The following is a 21,607-nucleotide window of genomic DNA, read 5'->3' as shown; positions in this document are numbered from 1 at the left end:
ACTAGGAAGTGCACAGAAACCAAACAAGCCATTACAGGTGAGCCTCCAAGCAGCTGCTAGACTGAACTAGCCTTCAATCACTTAGGGGCCTGCTGAATTAGAACCCACAACTCAGAGAAGTGAAAATGCTCCCTATCCCATCGCTGCTATAACCCCAGCAAGCCAATCCCGCCCCTTCCCATTTAAACTAGATCCTCCATGCCTTTAAACACCTCCCCAGAGAATGTTTTATTTCACTAAAAGCAGCAGAGAGTCCTGTGGCACCTTATAGACCAGGGGTAGGCAACCTATGGCATGTGTGCCGAAGGCGGCACGCAAGTTGATTTTCAGTGGCACTCACACTGCCTGGGTCCTGGCCACTGGTCCGGGGAGCTCTGCATTTTAATTTAATTTTAAATTAAGCTTCTTAAACATTTTAAAAACCTTATTTACTTTATATACAACAATAGACTAGCTATATATTATAGACTTATAGAAAGAGACCTTCTAAAAATGTTAAAATGTATTACTGGCACGCAAAACCTTAAATTAGAATGAATCGGCACACCACTTCTGAAAGGTTGCTGACCCCTGTTATAGACTAACAGACGTATTGGAGCATGAGCTTTCGTGGGTGAATACCCACTTTGTCGGATGCATTCACCCACGAAAACTCATGCTCCAATATGTCTGTTAGTCTATAAGATGCCACAGGACTCTTTGCTGCTTTTACAGATCCAGACTAACACGGCTGCCCCTCTGATACTTTTATTTCACTGTGTCAGATAATTCTCTCTGTAAGAGGCAATGGGCCAAGTTCAACCCAGCTGTCACATGGGTCAGTCTAGCCCATCAGGATTGGACCTGGTATTGAAACTTATCTATATAAAAACATGGATTAGAGAAGATGTGGACGGTGGGTATGAAGAACAAATTAAAATAAAGGAGACAGCTATGGCCAGATAACTTCCAGCCTACTGAAGTGTTTAGCAGAGGTAGAGGGCGGGGGAGTGTGATTGAACAGAATGGGGAAGGACAGTGGCTTACAATGCCGCCCATGCTCAGGAGCTGCTTTTGAGAGGTTGCTAGCGCTTCTGGCTGAGAGGAACATATTTGATTTGGCAGCTCTCCATCCTGTCCCCATCCCCCTCAGCCTGTGCATGCATAGAGACACCGGTGTTGGCCGGATCCCAGGGTTCTGTGAGAATGGCATCTCTTTCACATGGCCCACACGAGCCTGGCCCCTGGCTGCTTGCAGGCTAAGGGGCACCCACGACTGTTCGCATTGCTGCAGAGACATGGCTGCACTTGCAAAGCCAAAGCACCAGGAGTTGGGTAGGTTTCAAAACAGGCTTTAGCCAGACCCTCCCACAGACCTGAAACCCACGGCAGCATGAATGACTCCACCATGCAGGCATGTGAAGAACTGCTTCCCACAAGTCAGCACTGCTCTAAGGGCAGGGCAGGGTTTCCAAAGCTGAGCCATGGACTTCCCCAGCCTTTAACGGCCATTAAAGGACTGTTTGGAAGCCGGAGACTATTCGGGCTAGACTAGGATGTCCTTCCATAGAATAGCGTGGTTCCTAGCAAGAGTCAATAGCAAAAACTTTAAATTCAGTGCAAAAACAAATATAGGGGCCTGATCCAAAGCCTTTGGACTAAACAGCTCGGCTTCCATTAATACGTGTTGGATTAGGCCGGTGGTGCACTGTGTTTCTACAGAGCCACCTTTCTGGAGTCTTTCAAAGCACTTTACAACCATTAATGAATCAAGCCTTATAAAACCCTTGCTATTCATATCCCCACTTTACAGATGGGCAAACTGAGGCTCAGGGAGGTTAAGTGATGTGCCCAAGCTAACACAGAATCTGTGGCAGTGCTGGTAAGAGAACCCCAGCCTCCTGAGACCTGCAATTTAACAAGTCCATCCTTTACTCTATAGATACAACCATGAATGTTAGTTTCATTTGATCTGAGTACTCTTCAGAACCATAGCACAACACAGATCTACCAGCGAATGGGACATTGCAGCAAAATATCTGTCAAAGGGTCAGACAATTGCAGTGTTTGGGAGGTAAGAGTTCCAGGTGGGGAAATTTAGAAAATAAAGACTATTTGGTGTAATCTGGCTCATTCCAAAGAAATTGCTTTTCAGAGATATCTTGTCCTCCTCCTGCCCCATGGATTCCAATGACTGCTGTTATCACTAGACAGGGACGGCTTACAGGTAGCAGTGGGCTTATTTAGAGACAGAAATCTCCCCTAATCCATCCGTCTTCAGTTCAAACACTGGCCAACCACATAAGCACACATCCTGCAAGCACAATATCCTGGTGTCAAAGCAATCAATTTTTTAAAACAATTAAAACATTGCAGCTTCAACACAACATTTGGAAGTGCAAAACCTTAATGAAATTAAACTCACCAAGACCTGAAAGAGCTCTGATGCTTGGCAGGGGGGGCGGGGAGGGATCTGATGCTTAAATGTACTAGGTTTTAGCAGAAAACTTCTACTACCCTGTCTTTTGACACTGAAAAAAACAACTGGTTCAGAACTTACCTCTCTGTATGATGCTTAATTTGATCAGATGCCTAAAACATGTCTTGTGTGTAAACCTTCTAGTGCATAACGTAATCGTACAAGCCTTAAAACTGAAAGAAAGTTATTACTGGCATTCAGGGGACACCACTGTTCATTACCTTCTGTTTCTTCTCCCCTCCTCTGCCACACTAAGTACTTTTTGTAGCCTCCGCCAGTCCACAGCGTTCTTTTAGGAATATCTTTTGACTGGGTTCCTATTGCAGCATCTGATATTTTTCCAAGAAGAGCTTTTGTAACTCTGAACTTACAGTTCTTTCGGTACAAGCCCTGTGCCCAATAACTTTCTACATAAAAGCCTTCATTATGAACCTCTCGGTCACCGTCCCTTGCTCACCAGACTTTTGAGCCCCAGATGGTACTTCCAGTACAGTTTAGTCAAACCCCAAGGAGAGTTTCAATACTGTACAGAGTAAAGATTGAAAAAAAAATTTTTTAATTGTAATTGGCAACATTGTAGTCTGCCTGTCCTTCCATTACTTCCTGATGGCTGCCATCTCATTTACATATTTTTTCAAAAGCCTTTTCTCTGCTGTGTTACATAATTTGTGTTTATCCAAATGAACATTAATTATTTCCATGTCTGGGCAGAAGTGGATTTTTTTGTTTTGTTTTTTGATGGAGGCAGAAAATTAACCAGAGTGAAATGAACTCTGATTTAATAACACTTAGCCCACGTGTGGCATTTGGGAGACGCTCTGCAAACATTAACTAAAGATTCTTCCCAACCCCCCAGTAGAGGAATGAACATTATCCCATATTACAGACAGAGGCAAAGTCTCAACATTTTCAAAGTGTCCAGTGATTTTGGGTACTCACCTTGTAGTCAATTACACCACTGCAAAAGGAGTGCAAAGTCATTCGCTTTGCACGGGTGCAAATGACACAGGGCAAAGCAATGAAGAATCTGAACCTTAGGACCTCATTTTCATAAGTATTGATTTGCATGGGTCTAATTGATGAGTAAAGAAAGTTAAGCACATGTGAAATAGGGTGACCATCTGTCCTGAATTGGGAGGGACAGTCCCAAAATGCAGAGTCCAAGTCCTGGTCCCAGACTGCATGGCTTCTGCAATTTCTGTGCTGTGGGGCCGGCTTGGCGTGGCTCTCCACTCCAGGTGTTGCACTCTCCAGGGCTGCAGTGTCATTCAGTTTTGGCTCTGTCCCCCTGATGACCAAATTCATGAGAGTAGAGTTGTGACCTGGCTCATAGGATTGCAGGGCTACTCACTCAAATTTGGCCTACCCGACCTCTTATCATCATGACAGCTGGGTTAAATGTGCGTGGCAGTGGGACCCCAGAAGTTGCAGAAATCCTGCTCTAGGCTGCCCAGGTACAAGAGCAGAAATCCAGATTATAGCAAATCTTGTTGCTTTGCCCAGAAAATCCCCTTCCTTGAAGTCTATCTACCTTTTCAACTGTCCATCCTTCGACTGAGCCCCTCTCAGTGTTTTATATAACTGGAAAGCACCTAGCAGATAATGGGCATTACAATAAATAATAAATATGAAATATTATCCTTTGCAACTAATATTTGAGCCACTGTATCTTCAGAGCCCATTTAAAGGTTAACCGATATATTTGTAATAGATGGTTCATCAATTGCTAGAAAGTCTTACAGAATCCAACAAGTCAATACATAGCTTATAAACATCTATATCACTCTCCTCTGGTGTGCTTATTATTATCTCTAACATAATGTTGTGCCTGTAACGTACTTATAACACCTATTAACTCTTTATGAATTATTTATAAATTGAACCTTAATGTAAAGTGTGACAATTTGTTTCCATTATTAGTGCTGCAGTAATCTCATGTTTCCATTCACTGATACAAGCTTTTCGTCGTCAGTACGTAGGTTGTCTACCAGGAAGTCCTAACGAAAAGAATTCTACCAGGATTGAAATGGGGAAGGGATGCAATGGAACAGAATTCTACTACTCTTCCCCCTAGCTTATTCCCAGTGATTCATTAGAAGTGCATCTCTAGAAATCTAGAGCCTTACAATGATTTACGCTTAGTCCAAATTTCATGTGGATCAGCAGCCAAAAAGAAATATCCCAGCACAACACACATACAAGCCTTCTTCCGCAATCACCTAGATCCCAGTCAGCTCGCTACACAACAAAAAGACGATTTGCAGTTTGACTGGAAACATCAATAGATCCCAACTGTGTTGGACCAATGAGAGAGAGTGAATTCCACAATCAAGAACCAATCACTGAAAATGTCCTGTCACGACCTCTGCCCTTTAAATCTAGTGCATTTGCAAGTTCAAGTCCCCCCGCTGATCCCAACCATCACAATATTTGTACTAGGGCAAAGGGGAGGCTTGAGGCCCACAGATTTGCCTTTCTTCATACCAAAAAAGTTCTCCTGACATGGATTGAGGGTTATTAGGCAAAACAAAAAGCCATCCCAAGAGTGATCTGGAAGTGTTACACTCCCCAAACCCAGGACTTGTCTCTACAGGGAGGCAGTGTGCTTAGAGGTACTGGACTGGGACTTGAGAAACCTGAGCTCTATTTCCAGCTCTGCCCCTGGCCTGCCGGGTGACCTTGTTGGGCCTCCTGTGTATGTAAAAAGGGGATCATGATCTCTCTTTATGAAGTGGTTTGAGAGTTATGATAAATGGTGCTCTGTGAGTACTAGGAGTTAATAGGAAGTGCCACGGGTACCAATCATCTTTCAGAGGTGAGAAGCACCCTGGAGCCACATGCACATTTTTTCCCATTGATAGTTCTCTGGACAGACAAAGGGAGAATGAATGAAAGCAAAGTCACCCCAAAGGGATTCAGACCCATGCCCTGATGCAAGGCCCAAATGCTAATGGGAAACTGAACTTGGAAACCAGGCCATAGGGCTCTTTCTGATTGGCTAAGATAACAATGGACATTGTCACATGGTCAGAGACCAGTGAGCTGTATTAACAAAGGAGGATGTGGCTTGGAGGAGATACAGACACCATGGGGGATTGGTGAGGTGGAGGTAAACTTTCTAAGCTACCTACCAACGCCCAAGCTGTAAGTAATCTTCCACACTAGTAACAAGACAGCCTGAAGCCCACTGAGTGAGATTCATCTCGAGATTAGCCTGGGGTGTGTTAGATTATCTGCTTTTTATTTTATGATGCTCTGTCTACGTTCTCCCCCACACAAACTCACTTAAAGTAGGGCTCATCTACAACACAGCTAGAACCAAGTCTCCTGACTCCTAGCCCTGTGCTCATCCATTAGGATAAAACGTTATGGGTGGAGGGAAACTTGCAGCTCATTTATAAGCAAAATGTCATACAAGGTCAGTTTAACAGCCAGCGGATGCTGGGCTCCTTCTAAGACCTTTGAGAAAATGCCCTACGTGTGAAACATTCCACCAGTTTCCCACACAGTGACAACTTGAAAACAGGCTGGGCGTTTTTTCCTTTTGGTCATCTTGCTTCATCTGTCAGGGCTTTGTCCCAAGTCAAATGAATATTGGGCAGGTTCACATTTCAATTTCTGATGCACCTTTTCTTAGAGGACCATATCCTGCACTTGCATGGGTTCTGGACTAAATAGGAGATGGGAAAGACCCATTAGACCGGGGCTGGGATCTACTGCATAGTGCAAGCCACACAAAGCCTGGTTAGAGAAAAATAAGAGGAAAACAAGGGAATTCTAACTCCCTCTTGTGGTCACCAGGAAGGCTGGCTGCCAAGGACCAAGGAATCCACTGAAGGCCATTCATGTTTTCTTTGTCCTCAGGAAAGGAATTCACAGCAAAGGGCAGGAAGAGGGTGGAGGAATAGATCCGTGTGCTGTCACCCTGCAACAAGGAAGTTTGACTCTGCAGACTGGCCATCTGATCATAGGCAGCCTCAGGGCTGGAGTTGAGCGGGTGAAGAGCTCCCCCTCCCTCTGGAGGCTTTCACAATCCCATAGAAAATGTCTGCATGCAATTAGGCAAATTACTTATTGCAGTCCTTGTCAACCAGGGTACGCATAACCCTGGGAGTATGCAGAGATGTTCCAGGGTGTACAGCAACTCATCTAGATATTTGCCTAGTTTTACAACAGGCTGCTGAAAAAGCAAAGTCAGTACAAACTAAAATTTCATACAGACAATGACTGGTTTATACTGTTCTGTATACTACACACTGAAATGTAAGTGCAGTATTTATATTTCAGTTGATTTATTTTATAATTCTATGCTCAAAATGAGAAATACAGCAATTTTTCAGTAACAGTGTGCGGTGCCACTTTTTGTATTTTTATGTCAGATTTTGTAAGTAAGTAGTTTTTAAGTGAGGTGAAACTTGGGAGTATGCAAGACAAATCAGACTGCTGGAAGAGGTACAGCAGTCTGGAAAAATTGAGAGCCACTAACTGATTGTATTCAAACTAATTTGGGATACAGAGGAAGGAGGTGGAAATACCATCCCACATACAGCACCTGGAGACTTGGTTGGATCTGTTGGCTTTGAGTCCATTCCAGGACGGGACTCACCCCAGCTCTTGGGGAACAACCACCACCACCAAACAATGCCCCTCCCTACTCACATGCACTCTTCCTGTTTCACAGATTTTGTTGGCAGACCTGTGGTTTAGGGTTGGGTTAGTATGACAGGCAGTCTCAGTTTCATTTCTCTCCCTACAGGGTGACCAAATAAATAACGAAAGAGAAAGAGGGGCACAGCCCCAGAGAAACCATGGAGGAGGAGAGCAAGTTCTGCAAAAACTGGTAAGAAATCCTTTATTTCCCCGGTGTGATATTTATATCTGAGGGTTATGGAGGCTCTAGCCCATGGTTCTCAATCAGGGGTATGCAGAGGTCTTCCGGGGGTACATCAACTCATCTAGATAAGTTTCTAGTTTTACAAACAGGATACAGGAATAGTACTAGCAAAGTTCATACAAACTAAAATTTCATGCAGACAATGACTTGTTTATGCTGCTCTATATTCTATACCCTGAAGTGAAAGTACAATATTTATATTTCTGTGGATTTATTTTATAATTCTATGGCAAAATGAGAGTCAGCAAATGTTCAGTAACAGTACACTGCCAATTTTTTATTTCTAGGTCAGACTTTGTAAGCAAGGAGTTTAAGTAGGGTGAAACTTGAGGGTACACAAGACCAATCAAACTCCTGAAAGGGGTACAGTAGTCTGGAAAGATTGAGAGCCAGTGCTCTAAAACAATGAGGAGGCCGGTGGCACCTTAAAGACTAAGATTTATTTGGGCTTAATCTGTTAGTCTTTAAGGTGCCACCAGACTCCTCATTGTTTTTGTGGCTACAGACTAACATGGCTACCACTCTGATACTGCTCTAAAGAGCTCCCCTTAGGCTCTTTCAGTGAGGAGGAAGGCAGGGGCAGAGCAGGTTGTTGAGGCAGCCAGCAGCAAGGCAGTTGGAAGGGTTATCTGCTTTGTGTTCAACTTTACAAACAAGCTGCCAAGAGTTTTTAAACTATTTTTGTATTTTAAAAAACACACTTTTTTCTTTATCATGGACAGATCCTTCCCCGTTGGTTACTGTCCTTCCCCATTGGTTACTGTCCACATTCTGCTTCTTTGTGCACACATGTAGGAACACAGGAAATGCCACATGGGGTCAGACCAGAGACTCATCTGTCTCTGGCAAAAGCAAGTACCAACTGCTTCAAAAGAAGCGGAGGGAATTTCCTGATTATGGACTAACCGGCCTACAGGGAAAGTTAGTTTTCATGAAATCTGGAATAGGGATCTGTAGCAAGGTGCCTCCAAACCCTGCCAGTGTCTCAGTTTCCCCTCATGCCCAATGGTTCTTTCTGCCATCAAAATGACTTAACTCTCTGGCTAAGTCCCCAAAAGCTCCCCCATCCAGGCTAATCAATCTCTTCATCTTCCCATTAATAGCAGGGGTCACTATGGCAGCCTAGGGTAGTGGTTCTCCAGCCAGGGGTATGCAGAGGTCTTCCAGGGGGTTCATCAACTCATCTTGATATTTGCCTAGTTTTACAACAGGCTACAGAAAAAGCACTAGCAGAGTCAGTACAAATTACAATTTCATACAGACATTGACTGGTTCATACTGCTCTTTTCACTGGAATGTAAATACAATATTGATATTCCAGGGGGGTTATTTTCTAATTATATGGTAAAAATAAGAAAGTCCGTGATTTTTCCATACTAGTGTGCTGTGACACTCTTGTATTTTTGTGTCTGATTTGTAAGCAACTAGTTTTTACACGAGGTGAAACTTAGGGGTACGCAATATAAATCAGACTCCCAAGAACATAAGAACAGCCATACTGGATCAGACGAAAGGTCCATCTAGCCCAGTATCCTGTCTCCCGACAGCGGTCAATGCCAGGTGCCCCAGAGGGAATGAACAGAAGAGGGAATCATCAAGTGATCCATCCCCTGTCGCCCATTCCCAGCTTCTGGCAAACAGGCTAGCGTCTCCATCCCTGCCCATCCTGGCTAACAGCCATTGATGGACCTGTCCTCCATGAACTTATCTAGTTCTTTTTTGAACCCTGTTATTGTCTCCTGAAAGGGGTACAGCAGTGGTTCTCAAACTATTGTACTGGTGACACCTTTCACATAGCAAGCCTCTGAGTGCAACCCCCTTTAAAATATATAAAAATTGTTTTTAATTTAAACACCATTATAAGTGCTGGAGGCAAAGTGGGATTTGGGGTGGAGGCTGACAGCTTATGACCCCCCATTTAATAACCATGCGACCCGCTGAGAGGTCCCAACCCCCAATTTAAGAACCCTTGGGATACAGTAATCTGGAAAGGTTGAGAGCCACTGGCCTAGCGGGAACTCATATCTATCTTCCCAGCCTTAGGAACCCTAAACAAATTATCATAATCGTGACCAAAAATCTATGGAGTAGATCCTCAACTGATGTACGGTGTCCTAGATCCATTGAAGACCAAAGTTCTCCAAACCTGAGGACAGCTAGAATCCACTTCCAAACTTCGCAGCGCCCCATCTGAATATAGGGCTCAATTCTCCTCTTGCATCAACTTTACCACTGTGTGACTTAGTTGGAGTTATTCCTGATTCACACACGTGTGAAAGGAGAATCAGACCCAGATATTTTGGGCCTAAAACCACTGAAGGTGCCTGTCCCCTTTAAAGATGTTCATAGTAGAACAGCACAACCTCAGTAATGGAGTCCAAATGTCTCAGTCAAACAGGGCACAACTATAAATATTAATCTCTAATGTTCAGGGACAAGCCAGTTGAGTTAAAGGAGGTCCAGTAACATTCTTTTCCTTCCCCTTTTCCATGCCACACAGTAAACGAGATGTGTCTGCTGCCAATTTCTCTCTCCACGAAGCCCACTGCATGCGGTTTCTTGCTATCTGTCCAGAGTGCAATGAACCTATTGCTCTAAAGGAGATGGAGAAGCATCAGGAAGAAGAACATAAGCAGGTGAGAGTTGCTTTATTTCCTGAAATAACAAGAGCTCCCAGCTATGAGTTAGGTTTCATTTTAGCCCGGCCATGCTATTGGATGTCAAATAGCAACGAACGTCTATAGCTGAAGAGCAGAAAATATCCTCTCCTCCAGGCTCACAGCTCCCATCCAGCCACATGGCACTTACATGCTCAAGCTGAGGGTCTGTGGCCTAGAGAACACATGGACCTGACTCCACTTTGTTACGTCTATTATATGCTGGTGTAACACCATTGATTTCAGTGCATAAAACTAGCGTAACGGAACGGGGAATCAGGTCCTACTGGAGCCATCTTCAGCAAGTGTAAATCAACATAATCCACTGATGTCAATAGAGAGATGATATCTTACACCAGTTGAGCATCTGTCCCTATATCGATAGGGCTATAGGCTCCTAACTTCCATTGAAATCAATGGGAGTTAAGACCCTAAATAACTTTGTGGCTCTTGTCCTTAGCCCTAAGCTTGGTGAACTTTCAGGTTTGGATGCCTGAATAAAATGGCCAAATGCTGCATTTGAACAGACAGATCAGAATTGTATTTTCCATTAAATCATGCATAACATAGTTCAGTCCCTGCTGCAAAAACTACAATTTCCACCAGCTTTTCATCAAATGGGATGAAAACAGAGACACCATCCTAGGCAATTAGCCTGAAGCAGAGTTGGCATGAGATGCCGCCAGACATCTTGGTAGGGTTCCCCCATGATCTGTTTTGTATTTTCTCCTAAGCAACCTACTAAATCTTTTCCCTCTTCACTTTCAGGTCAGATGTAAACTGTGTCACCAAAGCATGCAGAAATACCTGCTGGAGAATCATGAGGTGAGTAGAATGATGTATAATATCAGAATCCTATTCAGATCATCTCTGACAAATCACCTTGAGATGCACTGAAAAGGAACGACTGCAAAATAAACATCTTGCCTGCTGAAATGTAACAGCGCCCAAGTCAGACAGCATAAGCATGACAGTCATTCCTTAGTTTAACAGAACATTTTACATTTAAACAAGCGTGGTGCACACTGTCCCTACCCTTCTCTTCCCACATAGTTTTGCAGGGATTGTCTAGGACAGCCTATGACCTCTGCACATCTCCTGGGGCCCACTCTTTTCATGGACAGTGGCACTTCTGCCCTGTCGTCCAAGCTGACGTCTCTCACAATTCCAGGGAGGAGGCTTTGAAAAGTGAGAGGCCGTTATAAGCATAGGGATGACCTGCAAGAAGGTGCAATGCTGAGGAGGGAGAAGCAAACAGTGGGAATGGTTAGGAAGGAGATGTGGAACAAGGTGAGGATGGAGAAGTTAGTGGCATAGGCGCCGACTCTGTGGGTGCTCTGGGGCTGGAGCACCCACAAGGAAAAATTGGTGGGTGCCCTGCACCCACCGGCAGTTGCCTGTCCCTCTCCACCCCAGCTCACCTCCGCCCCCTCCCCTGAGTGCACCGCGTCCCCGCTTATCCTCCCATTGCTTGCTGCCGCAAAACAGCTGTTTCATGGCATAACAAGCTGTGAGAGGGAGGGGGAGGAGTGGGAACGCAGTGGGCTATGGGGAGGAGGCGGGGCCAGGGCGGGGATTTGGGGAAGGGGTCCATTAGGGGCAGGGAAGGGGCAGAGACTTTGGGGAAGGGGTTGGAATGGGGGCAGAGGCAGAGTGGACCGGGGGTGGAGCAGGGGGTTGAGCACCCACCAGCGCCAGGAGAAGTTGGTGCCTATTGTGAGTGGGGACATTTTCAGAGCTAGCAGTGATTGCTGCAGCCCAACATCCTTATGCTTTCGGCTTTGATTTACTGTTTGCAATAATTTCCTCTGCTCACATGCAGTCCTATGAATGTAATGAGCGATCACTGAAATGCACATTCTGTGAGCTGGAAATGCCCTTCAATAAGCTGCAGAGACACCAGGAGGCCTGCGGTAGTCGCACTGAGCTCTGTTGGGAGTGTAACAAATACATTATGTACAAGGACTTGGACAAGCACAAAGACATTTGTCAGAATGGCAAGAAGCTATCAAGCAATGGTGAGATGCATTATCAACCCAGTGAGGAGTCTGCTCGTCAAACCTCGATTCTCCCACCCTCAGGTACCCAAAATCCCTCATGATCTGTAACAGGGTCACGTCACTCCAGCACCTGTTGCTTTGGAAATTCCCAGTTATCTGTAATTACTCTATTCACAATTCTCTATGACTCTTGATAATCCAGATTGTCCTGTATAGTGTGAAAGTCCCCACAAGGGGTTATTGCCTAACCAGCCACAGCTAAAGGGCCAGTTTCTGCTCTGAATTACATCCACAACTGTAAATCTAGAGCAGCTCTGTTGATGTCAGTAGAGTTGCTCTATATGTATAGCGGCATAACTCAAACATTGGGCCTTATTTTTGTCTACAAGAGGCCCCTGGCAATGTAAAAGGACCTTAGTGTAAATAAGAGTCACACCCTTGATTTTTCAGCTAGTGACATTTTAGGGCCTGATCAACCATTCCTTATTTTCCCCCAAATTCCTGTTGGCTTTAAGGGCAATTTTTGGTGTGCAAGAACTGGAGGACAGTGTTCTCTGTCAGGCAGGGACCCCAATACCAGTAAACCAATCTGATTAAGTTTGCATAACAATCCTGCTTTTACTGCAAACTGCCGAGAGTGACTAAACGAGCACCTTTGCAAACACACTAGCTAAAGCGCAACAAACTCACCCCCTTCCTGGGGTTTGGCTTAATCTTCAAGCTTGACTGCTCTTGGAGCCCATGCCCTAGAGCCTCTCCCTCCAGAGAGGCAGTGCCACCTCCTAATATCATATCTCAGAGAAGCAAACCCTACTTAAGCCTGTCCCACCAGGTTCAGCGCCTGCTAATCTGGTAGCGTATTTAGAGTCCATGTTGCCAGCCTGTTATAGTGACCTTTAAAAGTAGCACATTTGAGCGATGGGCTTTCTTCCTACTGAAGTGTCAACAGGCAGGCACATTACTGAAGTATTCAATAGCATCACAGTCCCTTGGGGCTGTGGATGGTTTTCTGTTGGGTAAGAGAAGAGGCCTGACCAAAGGGTGACAGGATAAGTGGGTGATCATTTGTGAACACTGTCCTTTCTCAGAATCATTGGTAGACACCATGAAGAACAATGGGGGATACAGAGCAAGAACGTACTGTGGCAAAGTACCTGCCTCTCCGTTTGTTAGCTCAGTCCCTTTTAGCCTCGGAGACACAGGCTTGGGCAAAGTAAAAGTAAAAAAAAAATCCCTTCCCAATCTCACAGGGTCTGGCTGACCCCTTCTCAGCCAGCCCCTTGCTCTAGTTTCCTCTCCTTCTGGGGAGAATGCAATCTGCCTTGCAAGAAGAGTCTCAGAGTTTAGCTGCCCCTACTTGCTGGCAGCTACCCTGCTTCTCTCTTCCTCCCCCCCTTTGCTTCCCTGCCAGGGAGGTTTTCAAAAAGGTCTCCAGCAATTGGGGCCAGCTGAACCTAATTAGTTCCCTGCTAACCCCTGTCCCAGCTGAACCTTATTCCTCCAGGGCTAAGCCTTCCGGGACCAATTACTACCCCTCTCCTGGTAGCTAATTGTCCTGAGTTTGCCACAGTACTCACTGGGAAATATACAATCCTTTGTAGCATAGCACTAAGTAGAGATGGGCCTGAGGTGTGAAATGTGGATCCAGACTCAGATTTCAACCACTCCAAAGTTCAGCAGGGAAGGAAGGTAAGAACTTGAGTTTATTTAATAGGAGCCAACAGTGAGGTCCAGATCCATATCTGCCTTAGGCTCTGGTCCCTTGAAGTTCAGTGGTGTTTGGATCGGGTGCCTCTAGGACTGGTCAGCGTGACCTGAGTTTGGGGAGCCTGGGTACGGTATTTTTCTGATTCGTGCCAGCTCTGCGCATTACTGATAGATCCTTTCCCTTTTTCCTCTGAAGATCTCAGGGACAATCTTTGTCAGCAGTGCAATAAGTGCTTCCCAGATGACCAGTACCTCCAACACCTGGTAAGTGGTTTGGGAGCTAAACCCACAAAGAGCTTGGGCCTCACTCAAGCCAGGCCTTTTCTATTGAAATCCACATATTGGATTCAGTAGGACAACATGTTTTGGCTGCGCAGTTTGCACAGCCCTTGGTATCCCACGGCCAGCTGGCAACAGCTACACACGCCCTTGTGACCATGAGCTTGGCCCTTAGCACCAGTCCTTGTTTGGCAGGGCTCCTCCAGGGCTCTTAGCCTCTCACTGCTGATGCAGAATGCAAACAGCTGTGACATTCCATGCCCCCTGCAGCCTTCTCACCCACTTCCTAGGCAGTGGCACGTTGAGATAGATTGGTCAATAAAGCCCTGAAGCACGCAGGCCCCAGCTCTGTTGCCCTGAGGGGGTCTCTGTTCTGAAAAGGCTGCCACTAACCTTTGAGCCAGTTCGATGGTGCCTTTGCTGCAGAAGCTTCTACTGAGAACCTCACTCCCCATTGGAGCATCTACCTGGACTCCATCCTCCTCTCTTTGTAAACCACCTGCAAACACTGACTCCTCCACCCCAGAGGGGACTTTTAGTTGGTAGTTGGTTTTGTAGAACTTTTCTCCCTCCCCACTGTTTTTTAAGACCTCCATCTTTATTGGCGTTTAGTCTCCCATTATCTCATTTGATGTTTTTAATTCTTTCTTATATTAAATCGCTGTGCAGACTATATCTTTTCCCAGCACCATCAAGGGCACTCATCATTGGTTCACCATCTGGCTATTTCCTTTGTTCTCTCATTCTTTTTAACTGTCCACCACAGAATGAGTGCAGTCCGCTCTCCAAACTCGCGGAGATTCTCGCCAGCCAGTCAGTTACAAAATCCCGCCTGCTCCTACCTTCCTCTCTGGTTACGTCTCCCCCCCGTGAGAATGCAGACATAGCGTGGAAGGACGTTCGCCCGAAGCGGAAGGAAAAGGACTTATCTTCTGCCTCCAGGCCCTCCCTCAAGCCACTGAAGAACAAAAAGTCAGCAGGCCGCCCTGCTTTCACTGCCACAGTGGATCCTGTACTGCCTAAAGCTCTTGAAGACCCAGTGACTTACGATGTGTTGGTGACCTGTTCCCAGTGCAATATCCTCCTCCCAGGTCCAACTCTAAGGAAACACGAGGTGAGAAATGTTATGTACCCCACTGCACACTCTTGGTGATGGTGGACAGTGAAGGGGTGCTGGGGACAACTAGAGGCGCCGACTGTGTGGGTGCTCCAGGGCTGGAGCACCCACGGGGAAAAATTAGCAGGTGCGCAGCATCCACCAGCAGACAAGCTCTCCCTCCTCACCTCCTTCCCCCCACCTAAGCACACCGCATCCCCATTCCTCCCCCTCCCTCCCAGCGCTTCCCGCCCCCCTGCCACCTAACAGCTGTTTGGCAGCGCTTAGAACTTTCCAGGAGGGAGTGGGAGGAGTGAGAATGCAGCACACTTGGGGAGGAGGCGGAGAAGAGGCAGGGGTTTGGGGGAAGGTGGTGGGGACTTTGGGGAAGGGGTGGAATGGGGGCGAGGCAAGGTCAGGGCAGGGGCAGCAGGGGTTGAGCACCTACTCAGCAGAGGGTAAGTCAGCGCCAAAGGTGGCAAAGATGGGTTAAAACCTCCTTTAATCTCCCTCTCATCCCTACCTCAAATGCAGTAATGGAGTAACTAAGAGTCAGGCCCCTTGACTCTAGGGTCAGATCCTGCAAGGTACTTGTCTTCTTCCCCCTTCACTTCCCAATATGCTTCCCAATACATAAATACATCATGGGGAGTGTGATTAGGGTTATGCTGTAGCGGGGACGGAGCTAGCCTCAGGTCTCAAGGCCTGGTGCAGGGACCGAGTTGTCTCCTAACCAAGTGTGGATACCTTAAGGATGCAGGGCTAGGTTCTTTTGTATTCATTGTAATTATAATTCATTTCTTCAGAGAAAATGTCTGCGTCTAGCTTCTTTGCAAAGTCTCAGGAAGAAACCAAATTGGAGTCCTGGAAAATAAGGTACTATAATATTTCTAAGAAATACAGTAGAACTCAGTTAGAGACATCTACAGTTGCTGGGTTAGTCAGGATGATGGGGCATTTCCCAGAGCAGGTGCCTCTGGAAACGTTAAAGATCAAAGAATCACAGGGCAGCTGGGTATTTCAATGATGATAGTGGTATGTGTATCTATACAATCTCCATGTTTAGAAACCATGCTCTGATCTCCCAGGCCCCCAGGCCCTTGTCAAGCTAACTCAGTAGGAATGCTTAAATTTGGCCCTAGCTGCATTGCAATTGCCAAAAGCTACACGTTAAGGCAGAAAGACTAGAACTTAGGTGCTCTCAACATCCAGCCTTATGTTCTTTCCACTTGAATAAGCTGCCACAGGTCAATATTGAATTTTATAGCCACTCTCCTGTGGGAGACTTTAAAACAAACATATCTGCGTTTTCATATCATTGGGAATTTAAAATCAGCTCCCTGCTGTCCTTGTATATAGTATGAGGTCTTCAGCTGTCCTAGCAGACAGGACTTCAGGTACTCAAGATGCACAGCAACACTGAGAAACAACAACAAGTTTCTAAAACCCCTCCAACGCATCATCAGGGATCTACAACCCATCCTGGACAATGATCCCACACTTTCACGGGTCTTGGGTGGCAGGCCAATCCTTGCCCACAGACAACCTGCCAACCTGAAACGTATTCTCACCAGCAACTGCACACCGTACCATAGTAACTCTAGCTCAGGAACCAATCCATGCAACAAACCTCGATGCCAACTCTGCCCACATATCTACACCAGCGACACCATCACAGGACCTAACCAGATCAGCCATACCATCACTGGTTCATTCACCTGCACGTCCACCAATGTAATATACGCCATCATATGCCAGCAATGCCCCTCTGCTATGTACATCGGCCAAACTGGACAGTCACTACGGAAAAGGATAAATGGACACAAATCAGATATCAGGAATGGCAATATACAAAAACCTGTAGGAGAGCACTTCAACCTCCCTGGCCACACTATAGCAGACCTTAAGGTGGCCATCCTGCAGCAAAAAAACTTCAGGACCAGACTTCAAAGAGAAACTGCTGAGCTTCAGTTCATCTGCAAATTTGACACCATCAGCTCTGGACTAAACAAAGACTGTGAATGGCTTGCCAATTACAGAACCAGTTTCTCCTCCCTTGGTTTTCACACCTCAACTGCTAGAACAGGGCCTCATCCTCCCTGATTGAACTAAGCTCGTTATCTCTAGCTTGCTTGCTAGCATATATATACCTGCCCCTGGAAATTTCCACTACATGCATCTGACGAAGTGTGTATTCACCCACGAAAGCTCACGCTCCAAAACGTCTGTTAGTCTATAAGGTGCCACAGGATTCTCTGCTGCATTTACAGATCCAGACTAACACGGCTACCCCTCTGATACTTAACAAGTTTCTAGTAATCGCATCTTAATTAGGGGCTTGTGCACCCACCCATGTTATACGACTTGAATTATGCTGTTATAATAAAAACAGTACAACCCCACTAGAATGGGCACAATTATACCAGTCTAAAGGTGTTTATTTCTGTATGCAAAGGGGCATAAGTGATAAGGCACCTTTATACCAGTATAATGGCATCCACACTAGGGGTTGTACCACTGTAACTGTACTGATAAAACCATAATAATAATTCCCCTGACAGTTATACCAGTGCAAAAGCAGTGCACAGACTGGGCCTAAGTGATGCTAACTTTAAGGACCTTGGGTCTAATCCTGCAGTCCTTACTCAGAACAATCTCCCATTGCTTTGTATAATATTTTCCATAGACAAAAATGCTACCTTATACTTTTAGCCAGAACTATCCTTGTTTTATATCAAGGGGAAAAAAACAAAAACAAAAGTCCATGAAAGAGCATACAGTGTATGTCTTTCCTCAGACAGATTGCACCAACCTGAACACAAAATGGGTGCCTTTCTCTGTAGGCAGCATATTTACACACTGAAAGATGTCATACAACTAAAACAGAGAATGCCCCACGGTGTGAAATTAAAGGGAATTTTGGCTGACTATGGACTACAGGATTGTACCTTGAAATACTTACCCATTCATTACATAGTTTGTATTCAGTTTCCTTGCCCTTTGGACTGTTCTAATGGACTGAGTCAAAATGGGTGGGGGGAAGTAAGGGCATACCTTCATGGGCTTACCTATTCATTGTAAAAATAAAAAAATTTACATTGGGTTTTGTTTATTTTACAGAGAAGCCTTTCTAAGGGACTCCTGGAAGAAACTGGAACCAGAGATGCCCCACCAGACCCCAGGCTTCAGTTCAGCGCAAGTAACGGCATTCTAAACACATGGCTTTATACATAGCAAATAAAAGCGTCATGCTTCCTACACTAGACTGAGAACAAAGAAGCATTCTCGGAAATTTATTCTGAACCAAATGGGATCGTCGTCAAGCTTTCCCATAAAGCTCTGCACAGCTGTGCCCCAACAAGTGCCATCCTTTTGGGCATTAACATGTAGTCCTTCCTTAGGGACTCACTTGTTCTCTGTGCCCTGCCTGTTACAAGAGAGGAGGTTAAAGATCCCATTCTCCTCTCGGCTATACTGGTGCGTCGTGGCTGAAGGTGCAGGAACGTAACAGAAGTACTTGGCCCACAGTGCTTCCACTGATGCTTTCAAGGTGTTGGCTTTCAGCTTTGACCCTAACGTCCCATAGTGATCCGTCCCACACCACTAGACTGGTTGTACTCAGGTCCGCTGGCCTCCTCCTCCAGCACATACACACACACACACCTGAGAGCAGCCTATGCATCGTGGTCACTTTCCTTGAAGGGAAATATTTTCCCTCAAGGAATTTAGAAGCACTATAGATTCCTTGGGCCCGATGCTGAGCATCAATGAGACTTCAATGAGAGCCTCACTGACTCATAGCGTTTGACCCGGCACAACAAAGGGCTAAATACTGGTCTCATTGAAATTTATGGGGGCTTAGCCATGGACTGCAGGACTATAGCCCACACGGCTTAGCCCCTCATTGGCTACTGAGCCCAAACTGCTCCACCACGAACTGAGAAGGGCAAATGGTGGAAAAGTTAAATCTCCAATTTAGGAAGTGGGAGAGCTAGGTTCAAATCCCTGCTTTACCACAGATGTCTTGTGCGAGCTCAGGCAGGTCACCTAGCCTCTCTAGGCCTCAATTTACCATCTGTACAAGGAGCACAATGATCAGTAGCATTTCTGTAGCCCATTGGCCTGACCCCCTTCCCAGAGTCTGGAATAGGCCCTCTTCCTGACTTTATTATTCAAACACAAAACTCACCAAACAAAGCTAGTCCCTTGACCAAAACAAACAACAAAGGTCTCACCCTCTGTTCCAAGGCCTGCCATAGAAGCCTGTTTGCTTTCTGTAATTTTCTTTTCGACAGGCCCTTTTCAGCCCTTTATAGGGATCACCTGATCCCTTCCCAGCTGGGTGTGATAATGGAACAGGGCTGGTGCCCCTTGGGCTTTAGAGGAGCAGTCCACCTTGTTACAACTATCCTAACTCGCAGGGATGTGAGAATAACAACGTCAACGACTGTGAAGTACTCAGATAACTACAGTAATGGAGAGCTGATAAGTACAATAACTAGATTGGCCCTGCCACCAACTTCTAAATCTTCTGTATGGGCTGAATTTGTTTTTCAAACGCGTGTGCAATTCCCACTGACGTCTAAGAGCAGAATGGGATTATCTTGCTAACCACTCTTTCTGTTTAATAGCAGCCATTTGGGTTTAGTAACATAAGGACAGCCATCACAAAACAAGAGATGGAACTTGAGCTGTAAATCAGACCCCTCGTCCTCCCAACCCTGGGACGCTCCTCGCTGAGCACAGGCTTTGGCTCAGGCCCATCAGAGTTAAAAGCAAGGTTGTAGAACCCTGGTGCACTCATGCTTTTAACTTCTCCGGCACGTGGGTCGCATGTGAAACAAGACACTGTGGTACAACAATTAAACCAAGTGGGCTGGGGTTGAATGGAGCAACTAAGTGTTTGTGTAAATATAAATATATACCCCTTGTTGTTACAAAGAGAATTTGCAAAAGCTGTACTGACGCAGTGACAAGTCTGCTTGAGTATGTGGACATAGCGCAGGGAGCTGGGAGTTGCTCTCATTCATCTCAATTGGGTGTTAAACCTGAAGTTTAAGTTTCAGTTGAAGTTAAGACTGACAGTCCAAATGTCAGCCTTGTTTACTTTCACGGCTAATCAAAGCATGTAGGGATGATCATATTAGGCAAATCTGAACAGTATACTGTGAGTAGCATTTTATACTGGTGTCACGAGTGGGCGGGGCTCAACTTGTGGGTGGTGCTTGAGAGAGTACAGCTTTCTTTCCAATTTCACTGCCTCAGGGATGAAAGTGAATTTAGCTACTTAACCTAAAGCTTGAATGCTGTGGGGCTATTTTGTGTAAAGATAAATTCACGCTCCGATGACTGCAAAAATATTCACAATCCACCAGCTTCAGAATCATCTGATCCATAACACATTAAATAAGTGAAAACTATGTGGGAAAATATGGCCTAACATCTTCCTCAAGCAAATAAAAACCCAGTGTCAGAAAACTGAGCAAATATGTGCAGATTATTCCATACACTTGTTTTGCGTGGAGTAGTCTATAAAAGGATGGAAGCACTGTCCTGTCATAAGTGGAAACCAGCTTGCATTGGATGTATGAGGTTTGGGGCCCCTAGGTTAAAAGCTGGAGCACACACCACTTTCTTCCCTTGCAGTTTGCGGCTCAGCTTCCAGACGCATCACCTGGTTTCATAGAGGGAAAAGGAGGATGTACTGCAGCAGCCCCCCAGGTACCTTGGGTGCTGTTTGCACTGAGCTCCCAAGCAATGCATCTTTCTCTACTTCCTGCCTTCACATCAAGGACACTGCTCAACTGATTTCCTCCCCATTTGTACTGGGATAAAGCCAAGCTGTGCCTGCGACATCACAGAAGCTATCTGCTGTTCCCTCATAATGGCTGAGTGCAGGCACATGACATGTCTCCGTGCTCACTGAGACCTGCCAGGACAAGCTCAGAGAGGGAAGAGTGCTGGGGTATGAATGCCTTCCCACCAGTCCAGCATGGAAATCAGAACCGGTAACTAATTCCTCTTGCATCACATGCCTTGTGCATCTCATTTTTACAGCCCTCCATCAGATTTCCTGACTCCCTACCTGTGCCTTAGCCATTGGACCACACTGGACTCCTAAAATGGACTGAATAATTGGATCACTCCATTGGCTGAACAGCTTAATGTTTATTTCCCTAACGCCCTGGATGTGATGTTTCAATAGACCAATTTTCAAAGTTTTTTGGAAAGTGTCAGCAGGCCTTTACAGTGCCTCCCAAAATAGGCTGTGATGTTAACCCACAAGAGCAGCTGAAATCAGCAGGTTTTGCTGGTTTATCTCAGGCAGTGCAGTTAATCTGTGCAGAGCAAAGGAAAGCAACTCTTTGTACAGTACCAAGCACACTGGGTTGAGGCTGCTCAAGAAATAACTGATCATGCAGCAAAGCCACCTTCAATTACATTGGTATTTTCCAGGAGCTTCTGGAGTCTGCATAGACAGAAAATTTAACAAATTGATCTGGAACTTCTATATCA

General features: G+C 45.6%; 1 protein-coding gene across 1 annotated transcript; it reads left to right on the top strand.

The window, feature by feature from the left end:
• Positions 1–7,186: 7,186 nt before the first annotated feature.
• On the top strand, positions 7,187–18,356 carry XAF1 (XIAP associated factor 1). The gene is made up of 8 exons (XM_032774471.2): positions 7,187–7,298; positions 9,853–9,988; positions 10,778–10,834; positions 11,832–12,090; positions 13,913–13,980; positions 14,762–15,109; positions 15,898–15,967; positions 18,212–18,356. The coding sequence occupies exons 1-7, from the start codon at positions 7,267–7,269 to the stop codon at positions 15,964–15,966; spliced, it is 969 nt and encodes a 322-aa protein (XP_032630362.1). The 5' UTR covers positions 7,187–7,266; the 3' UTR covers position 15,967; positions 18,212–18,356.
• Positions 18,357–21,607: the final 3,251 nt, after the last annotated feature.

This window comes from Chelonoidis abingdonii, chromosome 20 (genome assembly GCF_003597395.2).
Source record: "Chelonoidis abingdonii isolate Lonesome George chromosome 20, CheloAbing_2.0, whole genome shotgun sequence".
NCBI lineage: Eukaryota > Metazoa > Chordata > Testudines > Testudinidae > Chelonoidis > Chelonoidis abingdonii.
The sequence above is the reverse complement of the archived record's forward strand: the minus strand, read 5'-3'. Positions and strand labels throughout refer to the sequence as shown.